Source organism: Bemisia tabaci, chromosome 3 (assembly GCF_918797505.1).
Source record: "Bemisia tabaci chromosome 3, PGI_BMITA_v3".
NCBI lineage: Eukaryota > Metazoa > Arthropoda > Insecta > Hemiptera > Aleyrodidae > Bemisia > Bemisia tabaci.
Window position 1 is genome coordinate 57,524,739 of NC_092795.1, and position 24,772 is coordinate 57,549,510.

Genomic DNA, 24,772 nt, shown 5'->3' on the forward strand with positions numbered 1-24,772 from the left:
AGAGAACGAAGGCATACGAAGGGAAAACAAACAAACATAACCTAAAAGAAATTGTTCAAAGTGTGAAATCGTTCGAATCGTATGTCGGCTAATCGACGGCTACAGAGTATATGTAGTAAAAATTCCAAATTGATCTGTTTTCTATTTATAGTGCAGTGAGTGTTTCCTCTGGAAAATATTGAGGGTTGTTAGATTTAAATATTAGTGAGGGTCTGTAGGTTATCCATGTAATTCCAGAACATTCAGAATGATCGCAAACAAAATCAATTACTCGTAAGTATGTCTTTCGCTAACCTTTCCAATGTTTATGGCGTAATTTCCTCGTCATTAGTCCAATGTTCATTACAATACATGTTTCCTATCAATACCTATAGATCTATGTGAGATCATTTTGAGACTAGCAGATGGCGCTTGATATGTAGCCATGTGAGTTGTCCCACCTTAGTGTGCAGATTTTTGCCTCGATTCTTCTGCGATTCGAAATCCTCATTATCTTATATTGTACTTTAAATATTCAGAATTTGATCCGCAGGATTAGTGAAGAATGATTCACTATGGCGAAAAACGATTTCTGAAAAAGATAGGTATGCTCACCCTGTTAGCACTGTTATTCTCTGCAATCATATTTCATTTTAATCGAGTTTAGGTACATCTTCATGATCTTTTCTAGGTTTTCTCTGAATATATTTTCTAATTTCAAGGATTGATTCTTCAACAGTCAAGTCATGAATTTAAAAACAAGTAAAAGAAAACATATTTACCATAGGCCAAAAAATAAGAAACACTTAATTATTAAGAACCTCTTATGAACTCTATTCTGGTGCCTCTCTATTCCAGGTTGTCCAGGTTGAAGAAAGTCAGTATTAAGCCTGGGTTACGTTTTATTAGCAACTCCAACACCCTCCTTAAAAATTCAAATGACTCTAATGACGATGGCTCAGGAAGTAGCCCACCAAGAAAAGATTCACTCTCAAAATTATTATTTGAATTGACAGAGGTTTGTATTTGACTTCTTAGTGCATATTGGCCAAAATACATTGGCCTGTAATCATACTTTATGAATGAGCATTGTCAAACTGACAACGTTAACCCACTTGCCTCATTTGACGAGTATACTCATCAGCGTGCGCCTGGGACATATCTCAGTTGATGAGTTAATTAGAGCCATCTGTCAGCGTTGCTATGCGATTGTTTTGGTCATGTTTTTTCGCTTTTCCGACAGATGGCGTGAGTTAACTCATTAACTGAGATATATTCCAGACGCACGCCGAAGAGTATACTCGTCACATGAGACAAATGGGTTAAAAGAGAATTATCTGAAACTAGGACTTTCTCACTTGACTAAAAGTTGCACTCATTTTCTTGAAAATCTGGAAGTCCTGCACTCTTTTTATTTTTCACGCACTTATTTGCATGGACTTCTGTGTGAGGGGTCCAGAAAATGCTAAAACATGCTATGGTTCTTTTATGTGCAAGCAGTCTAGTTGCCTTTTAATTTGTTTTCTAAATTTTTATTCCAGTTCTCTGAAAGCAGGAAATAGTGTGAATTTCTGTGAAAAAAATCAACTATCAAGTTGGTTTTAGTGAAGAGGTTCGCTGAGTGCACTACTTTTTTTGTGCAGAAAAATGTCAAGCGCACTACTTCTTTGTAAAAGCAGGGTCTCTCCTATGCTTTTACTACAAGGGTATTTTTGTGAAAGTAAACTTGATTACTTAATGTAAAAAGAAAGAACTTTCTGCACCCATGCTTCTGTTCGCCACATCAGTGAGTGAATCGCAAATTTTTCCTGTCAAAATTTGCAGACATTCCTCTCCTTTTTTTTCTTTTTACTATTGTGATTGAATAGACGTATGCGAAAACTTCCGATGTCCAACACAGTGTTTCAGGATTTGGGTTGACGATTACGTTGTAACTTAAAGACGCAAGATGGTTTAAGACGTTAGGAATGTAGAAAACTTTTATAAATAATCTCCTAACTACATATAAATAAACGTTCACAAAAGAGATCGATCTTATTCATCAGTGTCATTGGGCAAATGAAACCTCTGCACTTATGAAACCCTGTATTGGACAACGGATGTTTTCTCATGAGTCGATTCAATTATTGATGGGACATAGGGGACATCTTCACTCTTTTACTTGATTCTAAGAACTAACCCAGTGATGGAAGCACAGAGAAAAGAATAGAACAGATAATCGACAAATTCAACCTACATAGGATGATTTGTAAATGTGTGGATGTCAAGTTCTTTAGTGTTGCGGAAAGTTTGCTCAAAGTTTTCAAAGCCTTGCAACCAACAATTCATTCAGCTCATTCTTCTGGATAAAAATCATTCGTTGCTGAGGATTCAAATAGAAATTTGATTTACTTATTTATATACTGGGCTCAAGCTTTTGTGAAACTCCTTAAGTACAAGCGTTAGTCTAATGGATAACACAAAATTGTTTCTGTGTCATCTATATAAACTCTCGTTTATTAGAAAACCCTTTTTTTTTTCAAATGAAGCTTGTTATCATTGAGATTAACCGTCTGCCTGTAAAGGGCTGCCATCTTTCCTTTCTTCTGAATCTTTTTTTTCCCTTCTAGAATGCAAAAAAAATTAGTGAGCTGCCTCAACAGCAGAAAATTGCCCTAGCTGAGCCACGAAAAGTGCATAGACAAAAAAGAGCACAAGAAGCTGAGGAGAAAAAGAAAGAAGAAGAGGACGAAGAGAAGAAGCCCCTTGGTGAGTGACTTGTTTTAAAGTCTTCTAATTTATATTCCTCCTCTTACTACAAGTCTTGCTGTGATAGAAAAATAATCATTTCTCTGGGTATGATGAGAGACAACCAAGCAACTATTTTTTTATTTTGGTTTTTACTTTGGAGGCTCTTTTGTTTAATGAAAGAACCATGTTATCTATGGATGCATCGCTTTACTTGCTGGTCATATAATCTTAAAACCTTCTGATTGGTGAAAATGAGGGATTATTTTGGGCCGAGTGGAATTCAGAGTTTTGTGAAAGTACTTTGAAGACAAATGATTGCTCATGACTCTCAATAAATAAGATGTCAGTATTTTTTAAATGACATACGGAGTTTCTAATAGTTTGAAGCATTATAAACACCGCATCTGTCTAAAGCCAAGATTTGGTTCCATGATTTCCATGATGTTGATAAATGCAATGCATTTCTCATTGGAGCAGTCAATGCTACGTCACCCTGACTGTGGTCGAGTGAGGGCCAGGCAGGGGAGTGGATTCCAAAAAGATGCTCCGTGACTGCCTGTAAGGATTGGTCTTACAGGAATATGTTCACCAAATCCAAGGTAGAATGTTGCTTAGTTTTTTGTCAAAAAAATGAAACTTGAGGCAAGTGTGATAAGCTAATTCACTAGTACAAGTGATATTTTGTGATGAACAAGAAGAGTAAGCAGTAATTTTAAAGCACCCCAAGAATAGTAGAAATTATTTCGAATCTGAGGGCCCCTCCCTCTTGGCCTTAACTAGCAGTGCTCTGTCTTACTTCCTAAGAGAACCGTTAACCGCATGACCATTCTCTTGCATCCGCAAAACTTCTGTCGATAATTGCCTCTGTGTGTAGTATTACAATTTTAGTACGGAGTGTTTAAGGCAATGGTTTGCCCATTGATTTGTACTCTCATTTTGCAGAAATTCGTCTTGAAAATGCTGCTAAAAGCGTTGCCCAGGCCATCGGTGGAGATCAAACAAAAACTGAATCGGAACTCCTGAATGCACTGCTGTCATTAAAACCAGATAGAGAAGCGAAACCGATCAAGTGAGTCCTATGATAATCCCTCTTGAATTGTTTATTCATTTCGTTCTGCAGTTAAAAGGCTAAGATGTTACCGAAGTAAATGTTCCCACTATTCTGTTTCTTTAAAGGATTTATTGGTAATAAAAGTAGATTAGTTTTGAAAAAATCTTGTAGGATCTTTTTCGGATTTTCTTGCAATATGCAGTAGAGCCTGCCAAAAAAAGGGCCTGGTTTAGCCCCCTTTTTGGGGAACTTTGGGATTTTGCTCAAATGTGGGCTAACAAAACCCAATGATGAGACAATCCTCTAGAGGCTTGTAACATTCATTTCTGGACATTGAAAGTTTAAGCTTGAGTTCAGAGTTTATTTTGGCAACAAAGGTTTTGCAAAGTTTACATTTTTATTTGCCATTGAAAAATGCTAATAATTTGAAGTTTCTCGGTCGAAAAAACGACTTTAGTTGATCTCTTTTCATTTTCTGAGGAACTGTGACATCAGCTGTTGATTCGGGAAATTTGAAAACGAGTGATATGGACATGGTATTGAAAGTGTGTCTGAAGGAGCAGGTTTCAGACTTTTTGTAAGTGCTCCTTGTAATTCTTGTGTAGTTTTATCCCCCCAAAGTCTACTGATTTATGAGAAAAAAAACACTAAGAAGTGGCCCGAATACTGTATGCAACACTACTGATTTATGACTATGTAACTCAACTGATTTATTTGGACCTCTCGTCAGACTTATGCACAACAGATCCATCATAATTTTTTATTTATTCTCCTGATAGCAGACCCTGTAATTTTTCCCGTGTCGAATTCACTTCTGGCTGTACATCCAAAAGGGAATAGGCGTTATTGACGCATCAAAAATATAAGTAACGAGGGTCGAGGAACAATACCACTTAATTGAAAATTTTGGTGGTGGGTGATATGGTTGGATACTTTGCCGAATTTTGCAGTATAAAAAATGCAAGCAAATGTTTTTAGTTTATTCCAATCCTGCATAGGAGCGCTGTAATGTGTAAAAAAAATTGCAAATCCAACCTCAAGATTATCACAATGGTGGAGTTTTTTCTTCATACTATAAAATCGGCTGTTTGCAGAAAGGTGGTTTTGTTCTCTAGCCATTGATATGAACCAAAATTATCTCTACTGTTTGGATCTGGCATCGGTTCTGTGTATAAAAAAAAAAAAAAAAAAAAAAAAAAAAAAAAAAACTAAGTAATGTATTGCATAGGAAAGATTAGCTTTCAGTGTATTCAACAGAATGAAGTACCTGAATGAGCAGCTCTCTCCAGCACCTTAGTTTATTTATTGGCATTCTTTTCTTTCTCAGAGATGTGCTCAAAGGTATGAAGACTGAGTCGGCTCGGCCGCGAAGAGAAAAAACAGAAGAACCTCTGAGACGCTCACAGTATGTAAGGGCAGCTCTTGCTGATGCTGGGAGAAGACCTGGAAGAGGAATTCGTGCTGATGCTGGAAGTAGACCTGCTAGAGTTGTTCCTTCAGCGGCTGTTCCATGGTATTTTTTCCCCCCTCAGTCAAATTCATATTAGTTCAATAGGCAGAGAAGCAAGTCATACAGTGATGCAGGAATTTTCAAACTTGTTTACCTATGAGCTTAGAGCTATCAAGACGGTTTGTAGTTCAACTTGCAGATTCACAATTCGAGACTTTTTTATTTGAAAATTTGAACTTTATATTAGAATGGTTTATGCTTGCAATTTAATGATTTCATTGGAATGCACAGTTCAATTTGTCTTTCTTTTGCCATCAATATCCAAAAGAGGTTTTTAATACTCGCTCTGCGTCTGAAGCAACATTCATCAACACATCATTCATCCTGTATACCCCGCTTCAGTACCAGTTTCATTTTTTTCTGGTGAGTTTCAGCAAATCTCAGAGGGCCAAAAACCACACATTGAGAGCCATTTTAGTAAAAAGAACCCCTTACACTTCTTTATAGGGATGTGAACAACAATCGATTTCCATTTTTTTAATAGCATTAAACTCTTTTTTGCATGCTGATCAAAAATCATCATTGCGCCAACTTTCTACGAGATACTATTTTCGCCCAATCTGAGGTGAAGTTTCGATGATTACTTGAGTAAGTTAGGCCAGCGCGGCGATATCTATCTTTCAGCATGTGCCAAAAACAAGGAAAACCCAGCAGTCTTATCTTGGATCCCGCGCGCCTTTTTGTTTCACCGTCCAAATCAGATTCTTTTTCTCTCCCACTCGTTTCCTTACCTCTCACCGGCCAGAGGTTTCCTTGCCACGCTGCCTTCATCTACTTAAGGAAATATCAAAACTTCCACCACAGATTGTGCAAAAACGGTGCCTTGTAGGAAGTTGGTGCAATGATAACTTCTGATCAACATCCATAGATGAGTTAAATCCTATAAAAAAATAGGAAATCGATTGTGGTACTTATACCCATAGAGAGTGTGAGGGGTCCTTTGTTTACTGCTTATTAATTGTAAGTACATGGTAAAATCTTTAATTTATGTACAAAATGACATGCATATCTACGAATGTGGCTTTTAGAGAGATGTTCTGATGGAAAGTTTGCCAGAACTATGGACGGCTTTCATCAGCACCTTTGAATATGAAAAATGCGAATCTGGCAGCACTTTGACTCATCCTCTCTGCCTCATCTTTATTTGTAATGTGCGAGTATTTAGTTTTCAATTCTTTCATTATACTCTCCTCCTCTCTTTGCTAATTTAATCTTAGTGCAGTTTGGTGTCTTGTCCTAGTTCAAATGTGAAATTTTATTTGTCAGACAATGAAGTCTCTGCAGCTCTTGACAAGATAATTAAATCAATCGAATGAGCTAACTACATAGAAACCTTTTTATATTTCTTTACCAGGCTACCAGAAGATAATGTTTACTCACTATTTGGTGAGAGTCCTATTGGTATTTTCCCGGCTGATTATAAAAGCACTGCCAAGGATGACCCAGTGAATATTCCTACATGGAGGAGACTGGTAAATGAGGAAATAAAATTTACCGTCACCCACCCACCAAAGAACTACTTTGAGGAAATGATCCAGTGGACAGAACAAGGCAAATTGTGGCTATTTCCAATCGATAATGAACAAGGTATTGTGATGTAGTTTTTTCCTATTTTTAGCAAGAATGTTCCAAGGTTTTTTTTTCTCTTCTTTTCCCCAAACATAGATATGATAAAGTGGATAATGCTTGTCTGATAGAAATTTGCGTCCAACCGAAAGCTTCCGAAGGTTCCTAAAATTAAATTGCATGGTTTGAAAACATTCTGTTCTAGTTCTCACTACAATGGCCTTTCAAGGAATTCTGTCCAACGCCTTTCATTCTTAGTATCCTATTTCAATCTATTAGTATTCATGGCAAATTTAAAGCTTCAAAGTTGAGGCATCTTGAATCAAAGGGAGCAAAGTCCATCTTGCTGATGAGCCTCACCATGCTAGTATTCTTACGTAATCTGGGGCTCATCAACAAAATGGACTTTGCTTCAAGATGCCTCAGTTGGGCTTGATTGAAAGAGGTTGGAAAAATAATTTTTCAAGATAAGAAACGGCATGGTTTCAAGGCTCACAGTTCAATGGTGGTTTGATATGTAATTTACTTATTTGGCCGTCTAGCAAGTAGGACAGTTTTTGTAGCTACGGCAATTGTAGATTCTCGCAATTAAGACAAAGAATACCATGAGGAGCCCGTGACTCACACAAAAGAATGCTAAACTGCAGGAAGCATGGCTAAAAAACGAACATAGAACCCAAAACGTTTCGGTCATTAATGCAGTCATTACCAATTAGATCAAAATAAGAAAGAAAAAAATGAAAATCACCCGAAACCTTTATGGCGAAAAAGAAGAATATCTGGTCAAGAATTGATGATTCTCTCAATCCTTAATTATGACATGTCCTCAAAAATGTTTGATGTGTCTAACATGTTCTGAATGAAATTTTTATTTTGGAACAAGCACTTGCATTCGTGCATAAATAGGTTCATGTACATGAATCAAAACATTGTGTTTACGCTTCAACCCTGCTCAGTGGTCTGTGGGCCGATAATTAAAATTTTGTGTTCGTCCATGTAGATGCCAAAGGTGAAATGGCGTAGTGCGATTGAGCGGCTAAGTCATTTCACTCGTTTGTCGTCCCTATGTTGGGTTGAATTTACGACATGCTATCAGGAGCTCAAAAGATTCCTTTAGCTTGTCATCAGTTTTACCCAACATAGGCACAACAAAGCAGTGAGAAAGCATATCTGACCAATGACACTTTGCCAGTTCACCTTTGTCATCTGCAGCCAGTTGCCAAACACAAAATTTCAATAATCGGCGTGCTGCTCTTTTTACTCGATACTATTTTATCATATAAATTGCTGTTGATAACCTACTTATTTATGCAGTTATGGAGCACTTGTATGATTGCAATTCTCAGATACGCCTCAGCAATTGAAATCTTACTATCAGTTGAATTGTTTTTTTAAATCACCTTCGTTTCTGATTCTTATTTGCTTACAGGAATGGAAGAGGAGCAGAAGGTCCATTTCTCTGAACATGTAATGCTACAAGATCACTTTGAGTCCTGGTGTCCTCCTAAAGGTCCCATCCGTCATTTCATGGAATTGGTTTCTGTAGGTTTATCAAAGAACCCTTATTTAACTGTACAAGAAAAAAAAGATCACATTAATTTTTATCGTGATTACTTCAAGAGCAAGAATGCTCTTCTTAAAGAAACAGGTTGCGGTGAAATCAAAGATATCCCGATCCTTGATTCGCCTGAAAATGCAACGGAAATAAGTACCAATTCATAAACGTATGTGTAAGTAGATTCTGTTTTTTTTTATTTTAAATAAAGTTTGTTTTTCATCTTTAAATTTTGGTCTTTAATATTACTGCTGTGCAAAATCTTATCTACAATCAGCTTCTTATTGGGCAGAGCTTTATAGGGAAGGAAGATTATTATTACTTACACAAATTACAGAAAAGGTATCATGCACTTACAGTGTAGATCATTGCAGCAAATTATGCCAAATATTTTCTCTCATTTTTTCTTTCCAATGTGAATTTCTTTTTAATAATGTATAGCAGGTACCTAAAAAATTTGATGGACAGGTCATAAATACAGGACCATTCTTTATCTGAAAATAATCTCAAGAACTAGTATATCTCTTCCTGAAGGACCACTATGACCTATGGGATACTCAACCTACTTTGAAAAAAAATGGAATACATATTTTAGTAGCTTGTCTGCAGAACCAACAGGTCATTGTCTTTTATTCTCATGAGCCAATAGAGAATGAGTGTGGAATGTCCATCATATGGGTGAGAAAGTTTTTTTCAGTTGTGTAGGGTAGATTTGTGCCCTGTAACAAGGTAATCTATTCGTGCAATCTTATCTGGTATCATTTCAATTGCATTTAGCCAAAAGGAACCAGCACGATTACTGTATCGTAAAAATGTTGCTTTTCCATAATCATCTAAAAATTCTCTCTGAACAGCAAATAGTTTTTGCTTCTCACCGAAAAATGTTTAATTTTAAAGGAAAATGATTGTATAAATTTAAGTACCGTACAGATATTGAAAGTATTTTTAAAAGGAAAGAAGAAGTTGTAAGATTTTGAAAACACTGTAAATGCGCTGGTTCCTTTTTGCTAAATACGGTCCATTTAATACTTATCTTGTAGTGGTAGACTTAGACTGAAATACAAGAATATATGTAGTGTCCAACTGCCAGAGTTGCTAGCAACACCATGGTAGAACTTAAATCAGATAAGTTAGCAGTTATTTAGTTTTGCCCATAGATCGATTTAGGCTCCCTGTGAGGGGAGCTTGAGGGATTCTCCATAGCTGAAGGGTTGATTTAGAGGAGAACTCCTGAAACTTCAAACAATTTAAATGGTCTATTTTATGTAACATTTTTAGCAATCTTTGTTTAGGTACTCCAAACATATTCGAAAATTAAAGCTCAAAAACTTTCACAAGCTCTTTTGTTCTCTGTGGTCAACGTTGATTTTCTCTGAATTTTTACATTTTAATAAATTTTTTAGTGCTTTTGATGAACCTTTAAATACCCATCACTTCGATGTTTTCATAACAATATTCATTTTACTTGCTAGCTGTTCAAAGTAATTTAACCAACTAGTTCTCCAGAATAAATCGATCCAAGACAGAAAATAAAAACAAAGTAAGACTATCCACTCAAACTAAAAAACAATGGGAAGTCAGCGGAGGAGTAACTTTTCAGATTGCAATTTTGCCAGTTTGAGTGATGTCTAAAGAATTAAAAATGAACAAACCTAGAATGCAACTTTAAGAGCACGGAACATAACATAAAGCATGGAACATAATGCCAGAAGTATGCTTAATCATGGCAAATTAATAATACATGTAAGTACCCATGCTTGTAAAACTTGACATAATCATCAATTAATAGAAATCTAGCATGAAAAAGTCATTGATTAAGAATACAACTTTCAGGAAAACATGAGATCTAAATGGAAAACTCATCTGAAAGTAGAAGGAGAAGAAAAATAACAATGAATCTCAATTTGTCTACGTTGGCACTTCAAGTACAAATAAGTCGATCTAATTTGAGAGGTATGGAGGACAAGACGCACAAGTGCAGTTTTTGCTATTTCAAGAGGTACATATTTACAGTTTCAAAATTACATGGAGCCCTATGGCGGAAAGAAAGTTCACACTGACTTTTTGATGCTCAAAACTTTGAATTCGGAAGCGGATTTTTCACAGAATATACTTTCAAACTAGTTTGAGTTGAGTTCATGAATATCTCAATTTTTTCAAAAACTGCACTTATGCGCCTTGTCCTCCGAGCTCCTCAATTGAGGTTTGATACTAACTAAGGGCTCCTCGCCTCAAAATCTGATGCAGGTATGTATGAATAAAACTGCTGCAAATACGGGCGCATGGAGCGCTGAAATGAGGCTGGGATGGAATTTACTTTTTTCGAGTCCTATACGCCGAATTTTGGTCGGCGCACATAATGGATCGAGGAGAGGTCAGACAAAATTTAGAAACTTTAAATGCTTATAACTCCGTTTATACAAAACTTTGAGGCTCTACAAGTGGTTCCATTGGTTTTCTCGTGAAATTTTCCTTTAATTGCACCCCTTGAAATTTAAGATGCGACAAAAAGGACATACAAATTAAAATTTGCAGTTTAGGTAAAAAAGCTCATGTCTGATCTCTCTAAGTGACTCGATCCATTGTGCGACGCCCCTGTTACGATGAATATCGCCAATAGTTTAGGTACTTCATCGGCGCAATGGGTTATGCAAGCGCCCGCAGTTAATATCGTATGTAACGGACACCAAGCGAATTTCATCATGACGCCTTGCCGTCCGTGTTGCATACACACTGAATTGAAGGCGTTTTGATTCTCCAGGCACTCGCCATCGCATTTCACCCACGGCGCGGCAGCAGCAAGTGTGCTGCGGGAATCCAAAATCACAGAGGCCTGCTTCAATCCTTCGCTTATACCACAAAGACATCCACCATACGCACGAATAGTTGTACACATGCGCAGGACTTGAGTAATTTCAGAGTTATGGTTTCGATGTAGTGACGTACAAAGCACGATTAGAGCAACTCCACGTATACGTGCTTAAGAGATTCGTAGTATCAACGAAGAATGGAAGGCGCTCTGTCATTTCGGATCCTTGCAGTACAGTTCACCGTGCGCCGGCCGCGAGTGAAGCGATGAGTGCTTCGACAGTCAAAATGCCTTTACGCACTTGCGTATGCAACATGGTCATCCGTTGAGCCCGAATAGTTGCAGCCAGGCGTTATGATGCCATCTGTTTTGTGTTCGTCGCAGGTGACACTAACTGAGGGCGTTTTGCTTACTTCTCTTTCACCTCAATTTAATGTCAGCGTCGCCTCTGCTGATGGAGTGAACAGATGGTGTTCATCAGGACATTTGCAATTTTCCGAAAAATACATTGATTGTTTAAATGTATTACAACTTTGCCGGTCCTCAAAATCGCACAAAAAGTAGGTATCAAAGCAAGATTTGTAGTTTCCTTTAATCTGTGGTAACGAGTCATATTTTGCTTGGATTTTTTCCCTCTTTTGGAAAAACAGTTTTAACGTTTAACTACGAAATTTTTTAAAGAGCAATCCTTGAAGCCGGCTTAAAGTTCCCCGCATTACATATCAGTCAAAGCGTTAACAAAAATCATTATACGTTCCTTCTTAAGTTTCCTTTATTCAGGGGCAGGCTCGGACTGGCCATAAAGCCGATCTGCCATTGGCAGAAACGCCCCCTTGGCGCGCCGAAAACGCGCCCCTCTGACAGATAGCAAAATATAAGAGGAGAAAAAAAATAACGACCGAAAATATATGTGGAAATTTTCTTAAATAAACGGAAGAAGAGAGAGTTAGAAGAAAAGAAAGGTGCTTTTACGCATGAAAGTGGTGAACAAGGGTCCAAGAACTACTTTCTGAATTGTGAACACTTTTCTGTAAAATTTTCACCATTTTGGTGACTTACAGGCGCTCTATCATCCCCGTCCTTCATTTGCTATGTGTACCTAACTCCCTTAGAAGCGATGGTCGGTTTGATTTTTAGACGTGCGCACCCTTTCTAGACCTCCTGAGAGACCTTTAAACATATTTCTTCCTTTTCAAAATGACAATTGATTTAGACATGCCATAGCATATCTTGGGCAAATTTAACCTTAATTTATCTCTAAATTCAAAAATAAGAGACATCTAAAGTGCAAACGCGATACAACTATTCGCGCAAGATGGATGTCCACATTTCAATATTTCTTACGAAAAATATAAGACGCGATTGCGTGAGTCGTGAACTCGCAATGCTCTGCTCTATGCTACTAGTTTGAAGCACCATCACGAATAAGACAAACGGAAACAAACACAGTATGGAAATAAAGCTAGGGAAAGGATGCGCGTTCACGACGGCGCAGAGATACAACTATTCGTACTTGATGGACGTCCGTGCTGCATCTGAAAAATTGAAGGCGCGATGACGCGAAGCGTGAGCTCTCGATGCTCTGCTATATGCTGTCAATGAGATGTCGTTCAGATTCGAGAGAAAAGTTAAAAAAGAGGCCCGAACACATCTCTCCTACCTTCGGCTGTGTTACTCACGTAGTGCTTGAAGCACAATCACGAATAAGACAAACGGAAACAAACACAATATGGAAATAAAGCTAGGGAAAGGATGCGCGTTCACGACGGCGCAGAGATACAACTATTCGTACTTGATGGACGTCCGTGCTGCATCTGAAAAATTGAAGGCGCGATGACGCGAAGCGTGAGCTCTCAATGCTCTGCTACATGCTGTCAATGAGGTGTCGCTTCGATTCGGGAGAAAAGTTAAAAAAGAGACCCGAATACGTCTTTCCTGCCTTCGGCTGTTTTGACACTCGTTTTTTCTTCTTTTTTCAGGTTCTTGTCTGATTCTTTTTTAGGAAGGCTTTAATTGCAGACCTACGTCTTAAGCTCGTGTAAACCGCAGCACTAGCTCGGTTCTTTTGGAAACAATGGTGCTTGGATGCGTCTAGTGGTTTTAATTTTTTGTATTCTCTAATTTCAGAAGTCTGTCGGCTACTTCAATACGTTCAATTTTGCAATTTTTACTCAGCACGAACTTCTGCTGCTTTGCCAAAATTTTCTGAGCCCCCCTCCACGTAGGGAATGCCCTACCAGGAATTATCACACCACGCCCCTTTAACCAGCCAAGGGTCCACGCCCTTAGATGCAAGCCAGTCCGACCCTGTTCAGGAGGATTTGCGCTTTTGAGGTAATAATCTTGACACTCTCCCTTTGCGCTAATGGACTATGCGTTTCTCATTTTTGGGGTTTGCATTCATAGAATTTTGCGCTTTTGGGTACCATCCACCAGCTGCTGTTCCCACAAATAGACCTCACACATTGAGAAGAGATTTTGCAAGAATAAAATTGAAATATTTACATCATTTGGTCAATGAATTCCGATTTTAAGTGGTCTTTAGAAGGCGTCTCATACGCGAGAAAGGTATGCAATTTGCGATGCAAAGATATTGCAACTCATTTTCAGTTTGATTGGAATAAATTCCAACAAAAGGAACCCCTTCAATCAGTGAATAGACAACATAAACAACACTCCGGCACAACAGCAATCCATACAATTGTAATATGTGCTACTTATGAGAAAAGATGGTGCGGCATGAGGGAGCCTTGATTAGTGGCGTCCTCGTTGGGAAGGAAGACATAATGCCCTTCGTGTGCACCAATTAAGCTCTCGACGGATGAATGCACTCGAAGCGCGTCTTAACTCACGCGTGTAAATATAATGCACTGCGCGCCTAATTTTACACGAAATGACGTCATCGGGCTAATTTTCGGGTGACTGATATGCAGAGACAATCTGGCTCTCGGACGATGGGCCGGGGGGGCCGGAAGGGAGTGCGAAATAATTGGCGAAAAGATGATAGACAAGCTTTGACAGTGGGATCTGCTTTGTCATAGACTTTGATTCAGTGCATCCGAGCGAAGGAGCGGCGAGCGGGGCCCGGGGGGAGCGGCCTGGCTGGCAGTTTGTCAAGCCGAGGGGAGGTCTGTTATTTAAATTAGGACAATCGCCCGGAGTCAGTTGATATTGTCGCCTTTTCAATTCCGGGGTTTTTATCTCATCCGACTCTTTCCGGCGGCGACCTTTGCCCTTTGCCCCGCGGCGATGCACCTCTGATGCCTCCTGATTGCGCCCAGTCGACCGGTAGCTGGAAATTCGCGTAGTTTCGCCTGGTTACGCGACGCGGGTGAAGTTTCGCGGATTTTCGCGATTTCGCGGCGGTGGCGGTGTTTCCAAACCCTTCTCACGTCACGTGACGTCGTTAGCGTGGCCCCCGACCCCTGCTCCTCCCCCCTTCCTCCCCCCGCCAAGTGATTCTAGCCCCGCGCGCGGAATACCCCGGAAAATTGGAATTTGACATGTTTTGTGCATTCCTGTAGGAGGATCATCCTGGACCGGGATCATGAACAAGCTGCTCAGCATTCTTCTTCAGAAGAGTGATCCGGCCTTCCCGTGGGGCTTCGAAGTCGTCGGAGGGAAGGACAGAAGCGTGCCGTTGACTATACATGTGGTGAGCTTAGTTTTCCTCCTCCATCAGCGGGCTAGTTCTTGAAATTGATAGACAAAGCTATAGACAAAAAATACAAAAATTATATGGAGGGATCCTGTTGGTGGAAGAGAGTGGTTGCGATGGACAAAGGAGGTAGGTCATAGACTAACTAACGGAAACTCACGAGAGACGAGATAGTTAGTCCATCTTTTGCTCCCTTAGTCTATAAGAACCACCCAAATTAACCAATAGGATCGTTCCATACTCCCTATATATTGACGGATTTATGCTAAAAGGTACTTTGTGCAAAGGGTTTGCATGAGGCATAGTTCCTTTTAGCATAAATACGTCCAATCTTCTTTGTCTGTCGCTCTGTTGATCAATTTCAACCATCAGCCCGCAGAAGCTTGCCTTTTTTTCCCCACATGGAGAAAAAACTTCGTGCGTGGGACCCGGAGTTGAGGTCATATGGATCTCTGAAGTTTTCGGATCACGTATCTATAAACTTAAGGTCCAGCTGCCGAAGTTCGAGTCAGACATCTGAAGTACTTCGATATATACCGAAGGGTTCGGGTCACACATGTGAAGTACTCCGGTACATACTGAAGTGCCTCGATGTCTGACCCGAACTTCGGCAGCTCGACCTCAAGTTTTCGGATTCGTGATCAGAGGACTTCAGAGATCCATATGACCTTAACTTCAGGTCCCATGCACGAAGTTTTTTTCTCCGTGCATGAGCGAGACAGTCTCATCAACCCTCCTGAAAATGACGAGCTGGGAATGATGTAATAAGAATGGGCCACCAGACGAGGTCTGAATTACAGAAAAATGTCACGTGTTTTCTTCTTGAAATCATAGGTAGAAATTTGTTCCTACAACAGAAAGTTCGGCAGTCAACTCCTGATGAAAACAGATTTTTGACACAGAATGGAAGGTAGATGTACAAATGACGTCATTTGTATTTTTATCATTGAACCAATGTTCCTTGTAAACATTTGTAGGTAGCTTGTTTAGGAGTTGATTTTCAGACTTCTCATCATGTGCTTCGTTTTTGTAGTGAAATTTTGAAAAGAAAACATGCTGCGTATTGCTTTACCTCATACTTTGTTCACAAGCCCATTATGATAGTCTCGATTGTAAGCATTCGTTAAATCTCCACTGATGGGTATCAGTCGAATCTTTACTTAAATCAGTAATCCAAAAATAAATTAAGATGGGACTAAGGCCGCAAACATAAAAACATAAAATAAAAACCCCGGGACGTTTCGGGGTGTCACACTCGCATTTTCAACCGGCCAATAAAAAAAAAAAGAAAAAAGGAAAATTGAGAAGAAACAAACCGAGACTCACAATGATAGCGGTGAGAGGCTCGGTTTGTTTATTTTCCTTTTCTTTCTTTTTTTTTTTTGCCGGTTAAAAATGCGTGTGTGACAGGTGTGACATCGCGAAATGTCCCGTTATTTTTTGTTTTAATTTTTGCGGCCTTAGTCCCATTTTAAGTTGTTTTTGTATTCTCGTTTCGGGCCCATAAAGTTTTTTTTTTCCTTTTCTCTTGCATCAATACTGGTAAATCGTCTACATCAGTAAAATCTATCCCATACTCAGCCGCTAACAGGACAGACGCTGAATGTGCGATGTCCGATATCCCACAAACTAATCGTTGCGTGGACAAGAAAAATTAAGAAATAAAAAGGAATTATTTTTAATTTTCAATTGACGTAAGCATGGCTCCTGACCAGGAGCAGCATTTTAAGATTTTTTTTCAAATACGTGTAGGTTTAACTTACCATGAAACAAATAGGTTTACGAGTTCCACTTCCTTTTACGATGCCCTGATGCTCCTGATGCACGTTAAATGAGCTTTCGAAAAATGATCGAATGACGTCGACACCTCTACATTAAGAACCTTCTTGACCTCTTCATGTCAATGACCATTGATATCAGAATAAAATCAATGTATATTCATACTTCTTCACCAAAAAATTACATTAATGTTCAAGATCCCCCTCTCTAACATTTCGTTCAATGCCATGCATTGTTCTCTTCGTAAATTTTGATGGAACGGAGAGTGCATTGTTTAATATCGTACTACTGGAGACATTGTTCTCTGACGTACCATCATCAACGGTATATAAATTCATTTTTTTTTCACATTTTGTTTCCCGTGTAAAGCGTCTACCGGTCTCATTCCAAAGTCAACCAAATCACATCGATATTCGTTAGTTCCATGGTATGTCACTTTGATTTTATTTTCGATTCTAACTTCTCCAGAATGTCATCAATTTTGATTTTCACTCGAGGGTATATAGACCTTCCTAATCTTTAATATGAACTATATCATTTCGATGATGATGATTTCCCTCAGACTTAAAAAGTGCATGAGGGACACCCAAGGAAAAAACGACAAAAATCGCTTCAATGTGAATGATCCTCGTTTTGAGAAAATAAGTGGGAGAAAGTGGTAGGTAATCAGTTATTTTTCGTATTGATGTGTGATTGAGAGGGTGATAGGAGGGTATTGGGAGGGAGGACAGACTGCTGCCCTTGCATTTTTGAATGATCTGTCATCAGTTGGTGTTCTTCACCTCGCAAACATCCAAATTCTTCAATTATTTTGATCAGATAAATCACCAAACAAAAGTTTTATCAAGTTTCCTGTCTCATTGTACTTTGAATAAAACCGAGTATGTACAAACTTATTTGACAATTTAGTCATCTTCAGAGGCCGATGATCTATTTTGTATCAAAACATTAAAGTACACAAACCTAATTAAAAAGAATTGCTGTTCCAGTTGATTATTCTCCTTACCGCGTAGGTCTAAGATTGGAAGCTATAACCATAGAAATGGTAAAACTTTAACTTTTGTTTCCTCTGTCCTTTCCGATTTTACCTAGCTGTTTATATGTGACATCTCTCGAAAGAAAATGTGCTGACTCTTAGACTTCTAAGATTTAGTTTTTTCACGGATTCGTTTGGCGATGTACGTTGTTGTACCATGTTGTACGTCCAATCTGAAGCTGGCACCTCCGCGAATGTGCCGTGTATGTTGTGTTGCAGCTTGCGAATATTCAGGAGTTTTGTTCTCATTGGCACACAGCACCGCTCAACAGCCTAGTCGCCTTTCAGCTTCAGCCTTCCTCTAACTTAGTATTTTACCATAATTTGTGACTACAGTTTTGTGATAATTATAGTCTCCCATTTTTTTAACACATTTTCTCCTCCAATAGTTTATAGGTTCCCCACATTCTCTCCTAAGCTTAATGTGCAAATATTTTTCAAACTCTCGTTAAAAAGTGCATTCATCACAACAAAGATAATCATTTCTTTGGCAGATTTATACTTTACTGAGGAGAAAATTGGTCCCTGGCCCCTGCTGGGGGTTGGACATCTTGGATAATGCCATCGGGGGCACCCCCGCATGTTGTTGTTCTTAAGAGGCACGTATCACTTTGCCTAAATTCGTACCTTGTCGCCTCGGCATATGATTTGCCTTCAATTAGACGGCTATGCAAAAAGACTGTCGTGACGCACGAATAGTGGTATCAGAAATTCGGATTAAGATTATGCAGTGGATTGAAGGCGCTCTTTAGTATCGTATCTGAGTGGCCCTGAACTCTGTACAACGATGTTGACCGAGTGTCCCTGTACTCTGTACAACGATGTTGACCAGGAATGTCCACAATTTTGGAGTCTTCGCCGTGATTTTTAAAAAATGCCCAAAGAACATTGGTTTACGTTCTAAATTTTTTTGTATGTCAGTCCAACAACATGTTTAAAACACTAATTGCAAAATACGTATCTCTTGATGAGAAGTCAATTCTTAGTGCCGAAAACGCAAATCTCGGCATTTCTGCCGTATTTTCTAACGGTTCGAGAAATTATTAAAAATGCTGATGGAGTCTGAAAAATCATTTATTCGTGCTATCCTCAAGAATTATCACCCTTCTACTAACAATAAAGAGGAATGTAGACAGTTTTTTTTTTTACTCTCCTGGAAAATCGTGTTTTTCGAGATGCGCACTTCTGCACTTTCACCATCGAACTAGAACCTGTGAAGGAAACGATTCACTTCGTTGATAAAATCCAACTTTCCTCGGTGTGACAGAAGGAACACAATCCTAATCATAGGTCCTCTCACATTAACCTCTGATTATTTTTCAACCCCTCTCTCCCATGTCATTAGTACATGTCTGAAAAGGTTAAAAAATCGGCACTACACCCCAATTTCGATCAGTTTGTTCATAAAAATTTGGGCTTCACGCCAATTTTAGCCTGACGTCAGGTTCGACTAAACCCATCTCCCCCATCGTTTATTATACATAATATGTTAGGCACTCCTTGAATCTCCTCCCGCCGAGGACCCTGCGGACGGTCCTTCGTCGTTGAGGAATTATTTTCTCAATTTTGAATATTTTTTTTTTCTTTTTTCATTTCTTTCAAAATGTATTCACTTCCATAAGAATGTATAAAACCATCAATCCCTAACTTTTTCGAGAAAGCTCTTTATTTTCCTGAAGCTCTTGAAGGTAGATCCTGCTCCCGAAAGCTCTACAGCTGGATTTGTATTACAACGCATGTAGCTTGCGATGAGCAGCTGTTTTAATCTGTGGATATCCTCGTCAGATTTGCATCCGTAAATGATGAAACAATCGTTGGAGCGGTCAGTCCGGCGCGCGGCGGGCAGACGGGCTGCGGAACAAGGCTCCCGATTCGAGTGCTGTCGCTGAGTCATTTTTCGCTGACCTTATTCGCGCGCATCTGTGATCTGTGACAGTGGCGTGGCGTGAATTGCGATATATCGATTGTTATGCCATTTAAATCTATGGAAAAGGATCGATAAACAGGGTGTTCGCAGCGAACACCTCAAAAATCGATTCTTTACCATAGGTTTAAATGGCATAACAATCGATATATCGCAATTCACGCCACGCCACTGATCTGTGACTCGGACTCGGAGTTCGGACTCGAAAGAAGCAACGTCCACGTCCCGCGCCTCCAGTCACAATGCACCAGTGGCGTGGCTTGAATTGCGATATATCGATTGTTAAGCCATTTAAACCTATAGAAAAGAATCGATAAACAGGGTGTTCGCAGCGAACACCTTAATAATCGATTCTTTACCATAGGTTTAAATGGCATAACAATCGATATATCGCAATTCGCGCCACGCCACTGCAATGCACTCCATTTCAGATGCTGCTACGAGCCCATGACTAAAAGCCACCTCTATCAAATACATCTGCACAGCATAGTTAAACATTTCTGTGTTTATGGTTAAGGTGGATCTTCAGCTTTTGCGCAATGCAATCTGGGTACGATCGAAACATCTCAAATTTTAACCTTCAGGTGAATTATTTTGAGAAAATCTAAATTTCAGTCCGTTAAATCATCGAAGAATCTTTGTGCCGAAAATCATCCTCCAAAATCTTAAAAAAAAAGTAAAAAGTACTGTTTCCATTTCGCAGCAAATTTCAATGTAGCGATTCGATGGTTAATCGGAAACGTCACTTTTGACTTTATTTTGAGATTTTGGAGTTGATTTTTGGCACAAAGATTCTTCAATGATTTGACAGACTGAAATTTGGCTTTTCCCAAAAAAATTCACCTAAAGGCTATAATTTGAGATACACGGTGCTCAGAATTAAAAATAAATAAGTGGTTAAAAATGAAAACAAAATAATATGAACTATGCAAAGCGATTATTCGGATATCGGAACTTGGCTGATTTGAAAACGCCTTCAAATGCGGCGTGATACCTCACGCTTTCTGGAGAGTTCATATAGTTGTATCATTGCGCCGTAAGAATGTGACGGAAGATTTAAATGGAAATAGCCTCCATGGTCCATGCACGCTGGCCTTGTCGATTTCCTTTGATATTTTTGGAGTCGTGAATGCATAGCTGAAGTGCGCTCCAGCTAGATTGTATATAGCAAATGGGTTATTTTTATAGGAGGATTGTAAATAAGCAAGTGATTAAAAATGAAAACAAAATAATATGAACGATAATTCGTCAACTTCATTTTCTCGTGATACTCAACGCCTTGTCGGGCAGTTAGTTTAGTTGCCTATCAGACCCAAACTCAACTATGGTCATGAATTCCGCCACTTGTTCTCCTGACTGTCATTCACTGTGATGTATTCACGGAGAAAAAAGAAACTCTTCCAATTGAATGCATTCTTAAGCTTGTTTCTGAATTTCTGATCTTTATGCTTTTCTGTGTATTACTAGTGCAGCTTGCAAATTGCCGGCAATTGCTATGATTGCCTGCGACATCTATAATAAACGAGAGTTATGAGAAAGCAGTTAGGGCAAAATACATGTCTTTTCTGGTAAAACATCAGTAACTCAACATTATTTTATGAGACAGCATTATCTCCCGCTATCTATTGCATTTGCCACCCTTTTCTCGAAAACCTGAAAAAGTTGCGACATTAATGATACTTAAATTTCAGCTGAAAAAGTTGTGCACAATGGAAAGTTTTGAGTCTTCCCTGCGCAAGAACGTATCGTTTTCATCTCGCGTTGGTTAATTTTAAACAAAACACGCATCTACAAGGTATTTAATATTGAAAAACTGTGCGGGTAGTGTGAATTATTCCAAAGTGCCTCTTTACTTTCGGAATTTATCTCACCTGCTTCGTAAAACCAACTTCGATTTGCTTAACAGGTGCAATGAATAGAAATATAATCCACAAAGCTCTTACTGAGATTTGGCAGAGCAGCACAAATTATGAGCACCAAGGAAGTTGCAAATTTCTCATAGTCAGAGGAAGAAAAATAATTTGTTTCTTCTTCTTCTTTTTCTTCTTCTTCTTTTTCTTCTTCTTTTCTCCGGGGGACTACGGAGTGTGGACTTGTGAAACATCGCAGCAAATGGCTCTTAGCCCTTTTCTCTCTTACATATTCTTCAGTGATCACAAAATAGAGACAAAAGCAAGGCATTGACCTGTTGACGTTTGAGAAGCCTGTCTGTCTGCTAAAAGCAGATGTGTAAAATTAGTTAGTTGCACCACAACGCACCCAACCCGTCTCGTTGCTCCGGCTTGGCGTCTCTCGGATGCCCGGATCATACAACATCTGTCAGCAAACGAGGCGGAAGTAGTCGCTTTTATCGGAAGTACCTAACTGTAACGGGGTGTGTGCCAGTAACGTTGTAACTTTCCGCCGTTTGAAAAGTAGATCTATTTCTCTCGCCCGATTCTCCCGATTGGCAGACTGTCAGAATCCATGTTTACCATAAAATTCACAGACGCCAAAATCATAAAAAGTAACGCCGCCATCGAGCTACTTTTGTTACTTTTGCTCTATGATTCCTGGAAACAAGAACATTTTCTTACAGAATTCTGCGAGGCTGCCACTCCCGGGAGAACCTGGAGAATCGGAATAACTCAGGGAATGGAAATTCTATAGAAAACAGGGAAAAGTTAGGGCATTTCAGTGATGAATTATGAGCTTTTCCTATACCTGAAAAAAAGCATTCTTCTCACGAAAAATAGGAGCACGGGGCTCTTGGAGGATATGGATAATTAATGGATATGGATAATTAATTTTGGTAGTACCCCAATAAATTAGGGTGCTAACTTAAATGTTGCGGTACTATCCCAATTTGGCTTGCAGTACTATTTACCACAATTTACTGGGAATGCCCATATTATCCAACAAATTGGGGTGCCACCACCATTTTAGGGCGTAACTCCCAACACTTTTTTCCGTGCAGTATACATGATACTCCTTACTAGAAGCCAGTCTATGTACATGTGAACCAATTTAATATTGATGCTGTGCTGCGGGGTCATCTATTCGGAAATGTCCACACATTCTATGTCGTTACGGTTGAACGTTTTTACTATTACTTTGCAGTGCTATACCTTTACTACGGCTAGGGTTTAAAATTAATTCTTCTATGACGACCTCATGGCAATTTAGAAGAGCAGCAGGGAAATCTCTGTCATTTCGAAGTCGAAAGAAAGTGGTAACCTTCAGTTTTTTTCATCAGCGAGTTTTTAATCAAAGTCTGAAATTAGCTTATGGATTGATTTCAACACATCAAGAATAGGTACCAATAAAATTGACTACTTACCTAATAACGTCTGTACCTCAATTTTAAGAGATAGAAATGTTGAGTTCAGAGGTGCTCATGTGATTCGTAGTCATTCATAACTTCCTGGTTCAAAGATCTACACCTCCAGTATACTCCCACGATCTTTAATCCGCAAACTCGAGGGAGGAAAATGACGTGTAAATCGTCTAAAAATATAACTATGTAATTAATTATGTTTGCCAAAGTGACAACGTGAAGTAAAAATAAAATTCAATAATACAATCACTTTTACTTAAGGGAAAAGTTTCCAAAAACACTTGAAAATATCAGTTTGCAGATGCTAGCAGAAATTACAGACTCGTGATCACATCATATGCATCATTTAAGTAAACGCAACTATTATCTTCAATCCTCATAAGTAACGGTTTCCACCATTGAAGTGACCGAATAAGTGACTTTTTTTCTACCCAAAAAAATTAAAGCCTTTGAAGGTAACTTGCTCCGAGTAAAGTATGCAAAAGAATAGACCTCAAATTTCTGCACTTCCTCAATCACCTTCATTCGCTAAAATTTTATCTTGGACATAAGTTACGTTTTTGACTCCCATTTCCTTCTTAGGGAAAAAAAAGCTGAGAAAGAAAAGTTTCTTGTGATATTTTTATCAAGAAACTTGACTAGGGTTGAGAGAGAGGAAAGAGGCGGTTATATTATAAGAGAGACATTGCCTAAATCAGCACTGGTTCGAGCTGGGCCTTCAAAGCTCCAAAAAACTGGAAAAAAGTTAGGTGACACGCTTACCCTAGCACATTTTGGCAACACTGCCTCCGTAGCTTTGTGTCTCAGAACGGGAGCAAAACCTAGCAGAACTCGCTAAGTGAAAAAGGGCAACGGGCCAATTCGGTGCCAAATTTTAAGCTTGGAAGCGGTAAATTTAAGTTCAGTGGCGCTAACACTGTTGACAAGTCGCATCCTCATCTCTAGATTTGTTTGATTGATGGTGGATCAGTTGCGCGTCTCAAGGAGAGGTAGTTTTATGCTGAAAGTTTGCAGATAAGGCGTCAATAAGCAAACCTATTTGAGCACCAATAGTTTAAGGCTGGTATTAAGATAAGGGACGTTTCAATGCCTACCTCTATGATGTCACTGTAAAAAGCACCTGCTCTGCTGATAGCTAAAAAGTTATTTATTCAAGACAGCCGGAGTTAAAAGAAAGTTAAAAAGCTGAAGTTAGTTATCATAAATTATAGAGTGGAGGAAACGTTACAAAACATCCCGACAAATGCAAACTTCACTAAAATTCTACTCAGCTGGTTAAATAACTCGATACGGTAAGGTTTGAATTCCACAACTAAATTGTCGTTTTCAACTTTTAGATTTTTTGTCGTCTCAAACTTTATAACTACTTCAAGCAGGGCCGGATTGGCTGGGCTGGCGGTTTGCTGTGGCATTTTTTTCAGTTTTTTGTCTCTAAGAGTTGATTGATCAAATCTATTGGGGCTCCTCAGAGGTCTTCGAGATTCTGATGGGTTTTAGAGGTCCTGAAAGTGGGATTTGAAGTCCTGAAAGGACATGGGGCCGTTAAAGTTTATGATATAGAGCTCCAAAGTGAGAGCATTTTGGACGCTTTGTTCTCTTGAAAACTTAGACCGCCTTCACTTTTCGGAGTATGCAACCCGAAACGGGCGGATTCTGGCGGATCCTTTACCCGCTAGCATTCCGGGCTCCTGACTGCTAATCCGACCCTGACTTACAGAGGATGTGACCCGATAATTTCCAACAGTTTACATTCAGAATAAATCAATGGCTGCGCTGTTTTTATGCCCTTTGCCGGAACAAATGTTGCAACTCTTTTCCTAGATTTGGTTAAAATGAATTAATTGTCGATCTTTAATGAA

The 24,772-nt window shown here is 39.1% G+C and overlaps 2 protein-coding genes across 7 annotated transcripts in view; both read left to right on the forward strand.

Annotated features, from left to right (window-relative positions):
- The first annotated feature begins 71 nt into the window (after window positions 1-71).
- mRpS31 (mitochondrial ribosomal protein S31) lies at window positions 72-8,621 on the forward strand. Its single transcript, XM_019047176.2, has 7 exons — window positions 72-273; window positions 838-997; window positions 2,589-2,727; window positions 3,652-3,778; window positions 5,088-5,273; window positions 6,625-6,857; window positions 8,266-8,621. Exons 1-7 carry the CDS (start codon window positions 248-250, stop codon window positions 8,556-8,558), a joined length of 1,164 nt encoding a protein of 387 aa, XP_018902721.2. The 5' UTR covers window positions 72-247; the 3' UTR covers window positions 8,559-8,621.
- A 5,718-nt stretch (window positions 8,622-14,339) lies between these two features.
- The window catches only part of LOC109034133 (uncharacterized), a 70,035-nt gene continuing 59,602 nt past the window's right edge, over window positions 14,340-24,772 (forward strand). For 2 of the 6 annotated variants that reach the window (XM_019047107.2, XM_019047108.2), the window contains exon 1: window positions 14,340-14,855. In XM_019047107.2, the coding sequence (XP_018902652.2) occupies window positions 14,748-14,855 (108 nt within the window). In that variant the 5' untranslated portion in view covers window positions 14,340-14,747. The remainder of the gene's footprint in view (window positions 14,856-24,772) is intronic. The other 4 variants (XM_019047104.2, XM_019047105.2, XM_019047106.2 and 1 more) reach the window with 3 other exon arrangements.